The sequence below is a fragment of the Antrostomus carolinensis genome, unplaced genomic scaffold (assembly GCF_000700745.2).
Source record: "Antrostomus carolinensis isolate BGI_N321 unplaced genomic scaffold, ASM70074v2 scaffold54564, whole genome shotgun sequence".
Taxonomy (NCBI): Eukaryota; Metazoa; Chordata; class Aves; order Caprimulgiformes; family Caprimulgidae; genus Antrostomus; species Antrostomus carolinensis.
This window is the reverse complement of record NW_010313908.1, coordinates 1-13,916: the sequence shown is the minus strand read 5'-3', so window position 1 is coordinate 13,916 and position 13,916 is coordinate 1. Positions and strand designations below refer to the sequence as shown.

Genomic DNA, 13,916 nt, shown 5'->3' with positions numbered 1-13,916 from the left:
CGAGCCTGGGCTGTTGCCCTGAGCACGGGTCCCTCCCGCAACCCCTCGGTGCGGGTGTCCGTCCTGGTTTGGGACGGCGTGGGTTTGTGAGAAGAAATAACGCTGTAAAATGTGTTGTTGCCGTTAAACACGAGGAAACTTGTTCCGCAATGGCCATGTCACCGATGTGATCGAAAAATCGTGTGGAAACGTAGAGTGCTTTGAAAATAAAAAATCGAGGGAAGGGACAGCGGTGGGACCGCAGCCTGTGGAATTGTTCACTCGTGGCCTGTGCCAGAGAGCGCCCCTCCAAAGGGCTAATTAACGGAGGGGCTGAGGGAGAACAGCCACCTGAGACCTAACACCCAATTGCCAGTCTTTTGTAATATATAATTTGCCTAAAATTGCGCGCTGAGCACAAGCTTTTGTTTTCTAATTGATTTACGGTTTGAGCCACTTCCCGTCCCCCACAGTCCCGCGCGGTGCCAGCAGGTACATTACAGGGAGACATGAGTGATGGGGGTCCTTCGCGCATTGAGAGCGTCCCAAAGACAGAGCTCTGCGAAACTCATTTCTCTCTCTCAAGTAACCGTTTGATCGTTTGCTTTAATTTGTCTCTGAGACCTAATTGAACCTGGAGATTAAAATTTATGCTGTTATGGCTTTCCATTGGCGAATCGGGACAAAGTTGTGTGGAACGCGTGCGAGTGTGGGCTTAAAAGTACCAGTATTTTTGCAACTTTTAATAAGTTAATTGATCAGAAAAGTAACCGGTATTACAGCCTTTTAAAAATCTAAATATGGTACTTGTTAGTGACAGCTGTGATATGCATTCTCAAATGGCATTGCTCCCCTTTTAGAGGAGAGTATATAGCTTAGTGTAGGTACCATCTAACTGATGTTTATCACCGAAACTGTTTAAATATTTTAATCTACTTTATTTTGGAGGTGTTGTGTGTCTTGCACTGAATAAAATCTCTACAGGTATCGAGGAAGAACTTAAGATCTTGTATGTATAATTTCTACTTGTGTTTGTGAAATACCATCCTGATATCCCAGAAAAAAGGCAAAACATGGAAGTTGAAGCCTAATATTCTGCTTATTGTCTGATTTCTTTCCCTCACCCTGCACCATGAGCTGGGATTCGTTTTACTTTTACCTACTCAGTCCACCTTAAATTTTTTATTTTTGTACAATGTCTGTGGGTTCCAGTCTTGAAATATGAAGAAACAGATTTATGGTGGCTGCTGGGCACAACAAATTAAGTTGACAGTGATGTATGAGAGCATAATAGCATGATGATCCCTCTGTAGCGCGGCTGGACGCCTCCTGCTTCATTTGGCTCTTGTTAGGATCTGTTAGGCAGCTAAATAATGAAATTCTGCTGACTGATTTCTGATTTCTCTCTTCTTTCTCTTTTCACCTTTTCCTAAAACTTGCATTTCCCAGACCCATCCTAATGCCAGCAAACTGCCCTTAAAGGATTCTTTCACTTATGATGACTACAGGTTGGTCTGTCTTTTAATTAATTTTTTTTTTTTTACTTTATTTTTTTTTAATATAGTAAACTGTGGGACTCTGCGAATGCTTCATTAAGGGGAAAGCTCTATTGTTACTGAAATGTTAAATGTAGGCTTTGATACTAATACACTTTCTTAATGAAGAAGAAAGTAAAAAAATATGCAGATTTTAATTGTTACAAAGGAATACTCATTATGAGCAGTTAATTCAGCCAACTGGCAAGCAGAGTCTGAGATTAGTAAGGTAATTCATTGTTTCTTAAGAAAATAATTCAATTGATGTTGCAGGAGGTTTGAGGTTTATTTTATTTTTTAATTTATTTTTTTATAAAAGGCTTTGCCAGCACATAGTAGTAAAAACTAATATTTACAGTGGCTGTTGAACAGGGCAGCTGGAGGACTGAAGCTGTACATGTCACTGTACATGACTGAAGCATGAGCGTCACTTGGAGGTGCTATAGGGGGTGATGTAGATAAGATAAAAATAAGAAAAATTAAGATAACTTTAAGAGAGCTTTAATTCTGTTAAATGGTTAAAATAGCATGAATAAAAGGCATTCCATGAGGTCTTACAGGGATTTTTTATTAACCTAGCTGTACTTCTGTGTAAATCTATGAAAGTGGGATTTCCAAAGCATGTCTCCTTTGCTTATAGGCTCACAGAGGAACATCCCAACTTACATGTAAAGTGGTCTAAAATTTTGCAGATAAAATACAACAATTAAAAATAAGCATATTGCTATTATGTTTCAAACAGTGTTTGTATATCAGAATCACCCACAATTTTAACTTGCTTTTTTAGAAATGAAGTAATTTCAATTTGATAGTATCTTTGTAAGCAATCTCTAGTTCTTCTGAAAAAGTCCTTTTGAAAATCTAATTAAAATTATTTTAACCTTCTCCTGGTAGTGATTTTTTTGTTGATTTTTTAAAATATATCTTAAGGCCAGAACATAGTGAAACTAAGGTTATTCTTTTTGCTCTGGCATTTAATATTAATTTTTGTCTGAAAGAAAATAAAAATTAAATTTTTGAAAATACTGAAATGTTAAGCTTTTCTGAAGATTCTTATGTTTGAACAGGTAGCTGGAATTTCCTTTGCTTAACCTGAGTTAGAAGGGTTTTGAATGATGTCTCTGTGCTAAACTATGTTATACTTTCTTCATTCTTTTTACCTGGATATCTCTTTGGGGTATTGGGGCTTTTTTTCCTCTTTATTCTGTTAAGCAGAAAATTTAGCAATACTGATCCAAGCCAAAAGTTCACAAACTGAAGAGAAGCGCTTACAAAAATGCCATGCATATGCCAGGTGATGACACTGGTTTCCAGTTCACACAGTACATGAGCTTTTCAGGGAGCGAGGGGAAAAGAACCCTCTGGCTCTTAGAAAAGTCTGCACGTAGATGAGAGCCGCTGCTGGCAAAGCAGTAGCTGTGCACTGCCCTGAAGCCTGCGGGGATAGCAGACCCCAGGCTTGGGATGTGTGGCGAGAGGTGTGTGTGCAGTGAAGGGCTGGGGAAGCGGAAGGCGATATGGGAGTGGGTCCTGGTTGAGGTAACGGCCAGTACAAAGGTTCTGTGCAAAGAGTAAAGGTTCTGTGCAAAGAGTACAGCAGAGGGATGGGAATGCAGTCCTGATCTGGGAGTTGATCTGTGGGCATGTCTTGGAAACCTAGGAGCTGCTGCTTCTCCTGTGAGTGCTGTTGTTGCCTTTTACTGTTACTATAGTCAGTGTGATCTTTATGAAAACTAAGTTTGGAAACTCCCAACCTAAATGATTGCTTCGGGTTGGACTACAGCCAGTCATATATTGATGCTTTGAACATTGATCATCTCATGTTTTTAATTTTTGTAGATGGGCGGTTTCCTCTGTTATGACACGGCAGAACCAGATTCCAACAGAAGATGGTTCCAGAGTTACATTGGCTCTAATACCTTTGTGGGACATGTGTAATCATACTAATGGACTGGTAAGGATTCCTTCAGTGTTGCTGAAGGGCTTTAGGGCTTAAGTATTAAGCCTTTCAACTGCTGTAGAACAATTTAATAACACTTTTCATTATGCTTCTTAACACAGGTATTTTATCTTCCCAAGTGACCCTAAAAAACTAATACCTGAAAGAAGGCTTTGTCAGTTTCTTAAATGTCTTACAATAGCTTTTCAGGGAAACTTTCTTCATCTAGAGAAAACTGTAGAAGTGATTGCATACTTGCATACAGTTCTGTCTCATATACATATAATGTGCCTTTAAAAGTGTTCAGTTACATGATGCCTTTTTTTACAGCCAATTTTGAATATTCTTCTGACATGGAGTTTTGTTTCTGACAGGCTGAAAAAAGATTCATAATACTGGACAGATTTGTTCTGAGAAAGGAAAGCAGACAATGATGGAGGTTGCCTCTTGTAGCTACCACTAGGGAAAGTGGTTAGAAATTTGCAACTAAGAAGTACTGCCTGCTCTCCTAACCATGCCCAAAGAGCCTTGTTATGGAGGCAGCAACAACAAGAACAAAGCCTAGTTCAACAAAAACAGTACATCTGTTTCTACATCAAAGAAACAAAATGCAAAAATACTACTTTAGGGCATATTAAACATTTAAAAGGTGACATGTATATAGAAAGTCAGACCTGCTGACATTTAGGCTTACGTGAGCTGGTTCAGAAGATGAGGTCTTGATTTCATTAACAGGCTAGTTAATGCTTAATGCGAAGGTAGCGATAGGACATGGGGAAATGGTTTTAAACTAAAAGAGGGGAGATTTAGACTAGATATAAGGAAGAAATTTTTTACAATGAGGGTGGTGAAACACTGAAACAGGTTACCCAGAGAGGTGGTAGAAGTCCCATCCCTGGAAACATTCAAGGTCAGGTTGGATGGGGCTCTGAGCAACCTGATGTAGTTGAAGATGTCCCTGCTCGCTGCAGGGGCGTTGGACTGGATGACCTTTAAAGATCTCTCCCGACCCAAGCCATTCTGTGAGTTTAAAGTTGAAGTGGGGAAGTGGAAACCCGTAAGAGGATGGTTTATCAGTGTTATTTAGCCAGTCTCATGTACACTTCAAAATTCATACCCTCTAATTGTGTTTCCAGTAGATAGTACTATTTATTGTAAGCAGTGAGTATGACCATGCTCTTAAAGTGATCTCGTTCTTTTGTGGGAGAGTTGACCTGAGTGTTAGGACAGCAGCACATTAGTATTGTTGGTATAAGAAAAGCCTGGTTTAAATGAACAAATTGTAAAGCAAGTTGTTTTGCAGTTGATATTTAGCTAATTTATTGTCTCTATGACTGTACCAAATACAGCATGATAGACTAGACTACAAAGTTCAGGTATTTGGGTTTTTTTTACTTATTTGTTTTTCCCAATTAAAAGGTGATTACGTGTCCTTTAACAGTGATTCTTGCCTTTCAGTATTTGTTATGCCATCTCATAACTTTGATTTAGCAATAAAGCTTGTATGAGAGTCTCCAATGTAAAGAAAATTACTTAAAATTCAGAAATGTATATTTTTGTAATATAAGTCTTAGCTGCAAGTATCAGTACTTCCTGTACCGTTTTCCTGCTGGGCATCTCTTTCAGATGCTTTTGCAGAGACTTGTCTGTATTCATTAGACAACTTTTAATGAATGCCTTCAAAGTTGGGATTAGAGGAAAGAGGAAGAGAATTAAGGTTCTGAGAGGGGAAAAAATTAAGTAGCCTATATTAAAAGAACAGCTAGTTATGTTGTTTTAATCATTCAAACTTCCATTTAAATTGATAAAGTAATTTTTGTTTTTATTATGCTCTTTAACAGTGGGTTTGATATGGAGCCAGCCTCTGGAGCCAAACCTGCTAGTGCAGTAGTATATCAGGGTTGGAAGCATTTTTTTATGCTCAAGTGTATCCTAAAGGGCGGGGGGGTGGGGATGGTGTGGTGTGTGCTGAACTTAAATATTTTGTATATATGTACAGCCTTTCCTCATTTGTTTCCTATTTCTATAGAAACTAGTTGGTTATAGATTTCGGAAGGACAGACAACTGTAATATTGATAATAGGCCAAGAAAAGCTACTAAACCTATTTCTGTTGTGTGCTAGTTTCCTTGTACTATTAGAAAGAGGGGGGGAAAAAAAAACCTACTGAGATTACTGTAAGCTGCTAAAATAACTGTGAGCTGTCTGTATTGTAGTTTCTGTTACTGTCGAGTAAGGTGAGGGTGGGTTCTGCTCTAATCATAGTGCATCCCTTTAAAATACATGAGGGGAATTGTTCTTCATTGCAGGACAGTAAGAAGCAAAAGATGGGGTTGTATGCACCCCTGTCTAGTCTATTCCAAACACAGTGCTGAAATACTTCTTGAGTCAGTCAGCTACTGTAGATCCCTGTTCTTGCTTTATTCCACAGGGCCCCTTTCCATGAGCTAGATAATAAAATACTCCTTGGGTTTTAACTGGAGCTAGGTCCATCCAGCTTTTTCTTGCTTCTGACACCATTAATTAGATCAACCTGCCTCTAAGAACTATATCAAAATGGTTGTCTTCGTGCATTTCTCATTGTTATTCTTTAGTGGGATTGTATTTTGACAGTCAGAGGTTGATTACCAGTTCTGCCAGAGCTTTAAATAAGCTACATTCTGCCTGTTGGGCTAAGTCCATCCTTAATCACTGACCAAGCAGACTATTGCATGCTTTATACACAACTTGAAATTCATGTATCAATCTGCTTCAGAAATAAAACTGAAGGGATGCAATTTGTGAGCTATCATGTGGGAAGAGAAGTAAACACCCTGTTAATTCTCTTACATGACTGCTATTAAAAGAAAGAGGAAATAAGAGTCTAGCACTCCATTATGCTTTATAGAAAAGCCTTTCAGAAGTGCTGCTGGGGTTTTTGTGCCTTTTTTTTTTTTCCTCTAAAAAAGGCAAAAAATAAAAACAATCCCAAAAATGAGCAGTAATCTAGTGAAGCTTAAACTGACAGTCCTTCTCTTAACGTACTGGAACTTCCCCAGTCCTTGAAAGCCTGCTGTTCCACAGGCATTTCAAGAAACTGGAATGGAGTTTTCACATACAGAAGTATTTAGTTGAGTTTAGTTTACTCAACGAAGTATTTAGTTGAGTTTATACACTAAGAAAATTTCAGGATAGGTCAAGAGCTGTCAAGAGTTCCCTTTTTTGAATGGAAGTTGCAGTTTTTCCCAAGATGACTGTATTTGATCTAGGAAGGTACATTTGTCATAGTGAAGGCTAAATCCTCTAGCACTTGCAACCTGCAATTCAGATAAATTTAGGTAACTTTCTAAATGAGAGGTCTTAATTAAAAAATGTGCAGGAATTTCTGTGTTTGAGTACTACAGCCAGTGTTTTTCAGTAGGCCTTATTGCATGACTCTTGTGTTCTCCTCTGATCTCAATGTACTCCAGACGCATTAGTAGAGCTGAAGTGGTGGTACCTGTGCGTGGAGCAGTTGTGCAGCCCTCTGTGGGGCCAGGCTGCCTGCGCTTGTGTAGAAGTTCCCCGTGCTCACTTTGGAAGCACTGTTTTGGTTGACAAATGTTTGCTTGATGATGCAAGCAGCATAAAACTATTAACGTGTAAATCATCAACCAAGCTTTCACACTAACCCATGGAGTTCTGTCTTCAGACAAACTGCATCCAAGGTGGATGCAGCTCATGTGTAAGTCTGCTTACAAACAAGAATGTTGTCATTTACAAAGGCTGAGAGAGAATCTTTTTAGCTCTTCTAGGCTTTTACCCAGGCCCAGAGCATATTTTTCCATAAGTTATCTCTGTCAGTACTGAACTCGGAATACCCACCATAAAAGTAACTTCCTGATTGTTCAGCAGCTTATGGTCCATCCTGGGGCTGCATCTGTGCCTGCATCTTTGGTAATACTATTCAAGAACATGCTGTTTGTCACTTTAAAAAAAGTATGAAATTTTTAGGCTAGCTTTACTTGTTAGTGTGATCACTTTACGGTTTTGTTGGGGTTTTTTTGAGAAGTCCAGGTTTTTTAAGGGAATTTATTCTCTTCCATAGCCTGCTACCACAAAAAAAAAATCCTTTTAGCATTTTGGGAGTATTACTTAACTTTAGATAACGGGATTATTTGCAAGTAAACTATAATTCTCTGAAGATTGTATCCCCTAAAGATCCACAGTTATCTAATCCTTTTTCATTGAGACATCAAAAATGTGCTGGCAGTTGAAGGATAAAGCGTAGCATATAGAGCTGTCAGTGCCTTGCTCCCTTGGGCCTCATGGGAGTGACTGAAAACTCCAGAACTTTATAACAAGCGTCTGGCTTTAACATGAGACTCTCTGTGGTCTATGGAGGGTGCTTTCCTTGGAGCCTTCTGTTCTCTTCAGGTAACTTATTTCTTCCCTTAGATATCTCTAATGCAGGGATTTTTTTAAAAAGATCCTGCTCAGGAATTGCAGAACAATTACTACCAGCTATATTATAGAAATAAATGTAGGACAATGTTTTGCCAATGGTGAGGGAGATAAGTATAAAATGCTAAAGATGCTTTTGTTACTCTTTCCTTGGATAGATCACTACAGGCTACAATTTAGAAGATGACCGGTGTGAATGTGTAGCACTTCAAGATTTCAAGGCTGGAGAACAGGTAGTGTGAACGATTATCTACATAATTGTTCTTTAATTAAGTTTTGCGGGCACTTGGTAACTCCCTACAAAATTTTAATAGCAGAGTGGTGTGAATTAGGCCCTGCTACATTTTAATTTTATTATGCTGAGCTAATTTTGTGTGAAAATACTACCAAACTAAGTGCAGGTTTTTCACAATAAGATATTTTCTATTGCTTGGTAGACCCCAACTTCAGGAGAGTTTTGATTCTTCATATTTTAGAGAACTAATTGAAATATTTAGTCACTGATAAATGCACATACACAGACACAGAGCTTAGTATTCTGGATGAGATTAATAAAAGTCTATATCCAAAGGACGAAGGATAAATATATTTTAGGTTTGGTGTGTCACTTTGTCTGCAATAGCAGATTGTAGAATCTTTCTTAAATATGTTGTTGGATTACATTTGTTGTTAGTCTTCGTTTAACAAGAAGTTAAATGCAGTATAATTACCAGTCATTTTACCTATGTTGCCATTTCCATGCTTAGTGAAAATGAGAAAGGACCTAAAAATACTCTCCCTCCTTTTCACACTAGCATGCACACATATACGCACCCCTTCATCCTGAAACAGAAAATACCCAAGGGCAAGTCTTGCAAAAATGTGTGGAACAGTGGAACAGTTCAGAACCCAGTATTTTGCTAAGAAACAAAAATGAGTGTTAAAACTAGTGCTGCATTGAAGACAGTGGTTCCAGGAGCACAGGAGATAACTGGTAGGAGGGTTCCTGTGCTGTGTCAGTAGTAGCACTGGGTTTTTCCTACTGCTTGTGCAACTGTCGTCAGCATGATCAGAAAAAGACTGTCTGTGAAATATCCTGAAGTGTTTTGTAACTCAGTCTGAGTTATTACCTTTAGTGTATTATTTTGCCAGTCTTGCACTTAATATTTTTATTTTCATTTTTCTTATGTATTGTTACCTTCTTTTTTAACACAGATGTGTCTGAAAAATTTTTTTAAGTATGTCTTTCCAGAGGTATATTTATCCTCATTGCTATGCTGGGGTTTACAGTGATTGTATTTATTTTTTTTTGTGTTGCTCTTAGAATTTGTTATGGTAGTCAAATATTTGCTGTTTTTTTCCAGTGCCAGTATAATGAGTTAAAAGGGGTCCACAGTTTTTCCAGAAGTGATCCAATTTAGAATTTTCCACAGCTGGCAATGGATGTGTCATATAGCTGTTCTGGCTGCTCTCTCCATTTGAGTTACAGAGGCTTCCTCTGTTTGCATTTTATGTTGGTAGTTTCACTTTGTCTGCTATTTATCAGATTTTTTATTTTTTTTAATTTTGTACAAACTTTAACTGTTATTGACATCATTAAAGCACTTTCATTATATAATGCTTCAGCCTTTTAATATACTGTGCAGATGTTATTTCTTACAGTTTCAGCAAAGTGTATGATCCTTGCTTTTACTACTGAAAAATGTGAGGCAACAGAAGTCCACAGAATCTATCAAACACTGTTCTTGAATAAAGCAACTTTCTTATTCTGTTTGATTGACTTTTTTGTAAAACAGTCTTTGAGTGCAAGAGTGTACTGTATAATCTACACATGATATGTGACTTTTTGTTTAAGATGAGATGTATCACAGTAGTTTTAAAGCTCTCTCTTTAACCACTGCCTTAACAGATCTAGGCAGCTCACTTGTTCATTATATGAATGTGTTGCAATATAATGTTTACTATAATTTAATATAATGCTTAAGCATTGGTGCTTAGGATAAATGGTTCTGATGTAAAATTGAAAACAAAGAAAGTAAATGGCATTGTTAGTGTTGTTGAGCCCTTAAGAGAACACCCTGCCTTTCTCAGTCAGCTAGAGAGAAGTGGAAGCTTACAGGTATCCAGAGCATTGCTGTATCCTAAGGTACAAAGAAGGGAGTTCTGTAACTGTTGAAACTTTCTGATTGACAATTCAGTTATCAAACAAAAGGGGAAAATATCCTCTTGATGTGGGAGAAGACAATTGCTACTCAGACCTCTTGTCCCATGTGCTTCATACAGCCTAGCCCTCAATAAACACTTTACAGGTTATATTTAGGAGCTTCTTTTTAAATGTAAATTAAAGTAACCTATTTGCTTTAGATAAAGACTTCTGACTATAAGACAGAAATAAATACTGGCTGAACGCAGATCAGCTCTCTTTGTACTTTGGTATGTTTGTGCCTTAAGGTGACATTAAAACAAAAGCAGAGTTGATCCAGCAGCAGTGTGGGTTACTCTTCTGGGTGGACATAGCGTGGGGAAATGACCCCAGAAACACCGTTTCTTTTAATGGGCCCTCCTTTTCTCTGATTTTTTTAAGCCTTTAAAAGGTATAGGATCTTTGAAAGCTTATTTCCATATTTTGATGTTTTATGACAGTGTGAGAAAACGAAATATTTTTTATTTTAAAGTATAGAATACAAACCTGCTCTCTCCTTTCAAACTCTCTGTTACATTGGTATGTTTACATCTGCTGCTGAAGTATATTGCTGCACTGTATACAGCGTTTGAATTGATACCAGAAAACAAAGCATGTTTCTCTATATAACCAAATATACCTTGTACTCAGACCAGTAACTCTTTCAGGAAATAACTTTCAAATTATGTCAGTTTTGTGAGCTGATCTTAAGCTTTTTTCCTGTCCCTTCACTTCTCTTTTCATCCTTCTAGATTTACATTTTTTATGGCACTCGGTCAAACGCTGAATTTGTGATCCACAGTGGTTTTTTCTTTGATAATAATTCACATGACAGAGTGAAAATAAAGCTTGGCGTGAGTAAAAGTGACAGGCTGTATGCTATGAAGGCAGAGGTCTTAGCTCGTGCTGGTATCCCAACGTAAGTAAAACACAATGCCATGGGTTTTTAAAAACATTTCCAAAGTATATAGTGTCCAGTAGAGCGTATATAAAGCTGTTCTATGATAGCTTTCTTAAGTGTAATATTTCTCCTGTTTGTATAGCAAATTAAAGTTATTGTAATAATATTTGCTGAAGTTTTGAGCTATATTATCATCTAATTTGGACCATTTATAAGGAAAAAAGCCTTTGCTTTAATAACTATTTGAACTAAAACAGAGCAAGGATTAATTTGAAGCAATCTGTGGTTTTTCTTTCTTTCCTATCCCTTGCAGACATACTACGATGCTCGGCATGTGAACCACAGCATTTTCCTTTAGTCTTTTCAGTCCAGAGAGCACTGTTAGGAGCAGCCAATGTGTGAAACGTTGCATTTTCATAAATTTTAATAAAAGATGTATAAAAATGACAAGTGTAAAATTATAGAGATAATTGTTCTTTTCAGATACAGGTTAGGGAAGTTTTTCTTCAGTTTGAACTAGTATTACCTAATTTTTTAGAAGTTAATTTTGTGACAGTGCATTTGTTGTATGCTTTAAGGTCTTATGTTGAAATAAGTTTGAAGGTGTAACAGTAGAACCTGCATTCACTGTTGCTGTTTGATTGTTTGTTTCGTTAGTTCTAGTGTTTTTGCCTTGCACTCCACTGAGCCTCCAATCTCTGCCCAGCTTTTGGCTTTCCTTCGAGTGTTTTGTATGAGTGAAGGTAAGATGTTTTATTAAGATAACCTAATTTACATTTGTTTGGGGTTTTTTTGTTTCTTTGTTTTTAATGCAGGAGTGTGATAGACATTTATATAAAACATTAAGCTAAAAGATCGGAAAAGTTGAGGTTGAAAGGAATTGATAAGCTAGTGAGAAACTCAATCTTTGGCCATGTTGACTGAGGGAATATTTCAGTAACATAGGCCTTTCTGGAACTCCTGAAGCATGAGGTGATGCTATTTTATTTTATTTTTAATCTCCCAGGCTGTTGTGAATGAGTGAGTTCTGAAGCTTGATCTTTAGTTCTTAGGTTTCAAAATGATTCACAGAACAAGACCATGTGAGACCTAGGGATTTACATGTTTAAAATCATAGCATGTTAGCCATCACTGCTAGAATCATTTAAGTGTGGAATTGGAATATCCTGTAGTGTAGGAGAAAAATGGAAGAGATATTTCAAAGCTGAGTATTTTCAATATTTTGGTAATTTTTAATCTAAAACAAACTTAAATATTTGCAAAGTGTCTTTGTAGTGTTTCTGTTATGTTAGGAGGTTTTATGGGGAAAAATAGATGTACAATTAATACATATTAACCTAATTTGTGCATGTGAAACTTCTGATTCAGTGTTTGTCATAGCTGCTTGTTAGTTACGTGCAGTTTTGGACGTTACAGATGTGACAGTTTTTCATGACAGTGAGAGATTTCCCGTGCAAGTTAAAGATGCTGTGTAGATGATGTGAATTTTAATACCAAGAGGAAAACTGAAGCTTCTAAGTTTTTGCATGTGCTCTATTTGCTTTCTGTAATAAAATCATCCTACCTTATTTAGTTTCATACCTTTACTGCTTCCTGTCATCCATCTTTTAGAACTTACTAAGAAATCAGAATAGAATAGTTCAGTTGGAAGGGACCTACAACTATCATCTAGTCCAACTGCTTGACTGCTTCAGGGAAGTAAATTCAAGTAAAGAACATCTTGGGATGCTGATGAGGGAGGTGAATTTTGGCTCAGAGAAGAAAATACAGCTAGTAAATATTTTAATTGCATTACTCTGATATATAATTGTTCTCAGATTATTTATATGTCTTAAATACTGTATAAGAAAACTGTTTATTGAGAGACTACATGCAAGTGGTTTGTGATAGCTGCTTTACAGGAGTGAAATTTGGTAATTAAAAAATTAATGGAATTTGTGGAATGTCAAGGAGTTGATTGAACACTTTATCCTCTGTGAGGTTTGTTTGGTGGATGTCTTTTCTGATCATTTGTGTAGAGTTTCTGCTACTGAAAAGATTACCAAAACCATAGGAAAAATAATTGTATTGCTGTTCACACGCTCCCTGGCCTGTTCATTTTATTATCAAAAAGTTCACTGATCTCTTTAAAGAATTAGTCTCTTTTGTTTATCAAGTATTACACGAAACATTCCATCATACTGTCAGAGTTACACTGTGTATGAGAGGCTATGATAGATAATCTTTATTGCAGAGTGGTGCAAAAGGTTCATTTTCTGCTAACCTCAAGACTTCAGTTACCTCTTTGAGGAGAATCCTAGAAATAACCAGCATATCTGATAATTCTTATTTGAGGAGAGTTTTTTTTTGTTAGCTGCTTAAAGCTATACTACTGAAAATAAATCTTTCTGCAGTTTGTCAACTGACAAAGTGAATGATGAGATTGTTTTTAACCGATTGATTTTTTACTTATTGCAGAAGAGCTGAAGGAACACTTGATAGGCGAGCATGCCATTGACAAAATCTTCACTCTGGGGAACTCTGAGTTTCCCATTAGCTGGGACAATGAAGTTAAGCTTTGGACATTCCTAGAAGCCAGAGCATCCCTTCTTTTGAAAACCTATAAAACAACTGTAGAGGTAAAATTATCATATGTAATTTAAATGTCTGAAATGTTTTGTGTTGCGATTGTAGGAAAAGATATTTTGTCCCCCATCATGTCTTTACAAACTTTAATCTGAGTGTTAGTACATAATTCATTCTTTACTTTTTAAAGTGTAGAAGCAGATTTGCATTATCTAAGGAAAATCAAATAAGATTGCAAAAAAGAAAATTTTGTTAATGTAATTTTGTTAATGTATTTTTTTTCTTTGATTCTTCAAGTAGAGGCTACCTGCTTTTCTCTGCAAGTAAAATGGGGAATCAGTTTCAACCTGTCTGTTAGTTGCGTTCTCCAGACTATGGGTCTATATCACAGAATCATAGGGGTTGAAAGGGACCT

The 13,916-nt window shown here is 37.0% G+C and overlaps 1 protein-coding gene across 1 annotated transcript; it reads left to right on the top strand.

The window, feature by feature from the left end:
• Nucleotides 1-488: 488 nt before the first annotated feature.
• Nucleotides 489-13,554, top strand: LOC104524533 (actin-histidine N-methyltransferase; the record flags this gene model as incomplete). The annotated part of the gene is made up of 7 exons (XM_010167451.2): nt 489-578; nt 1,429-1,487; nt 3,354-3,468; nt 8,033-8,107; nt 10,788-10,954; nt 11,594-11,679; nt 13,394-13,554. Coding segments are annotated over exons 1-7 (753 nt in total), but the record flags the coding sequence as incomplete, so codon positions are not given.
• Between the last annotated feature and the right edge of the window lie 362 nt (nt 13,555-13,916).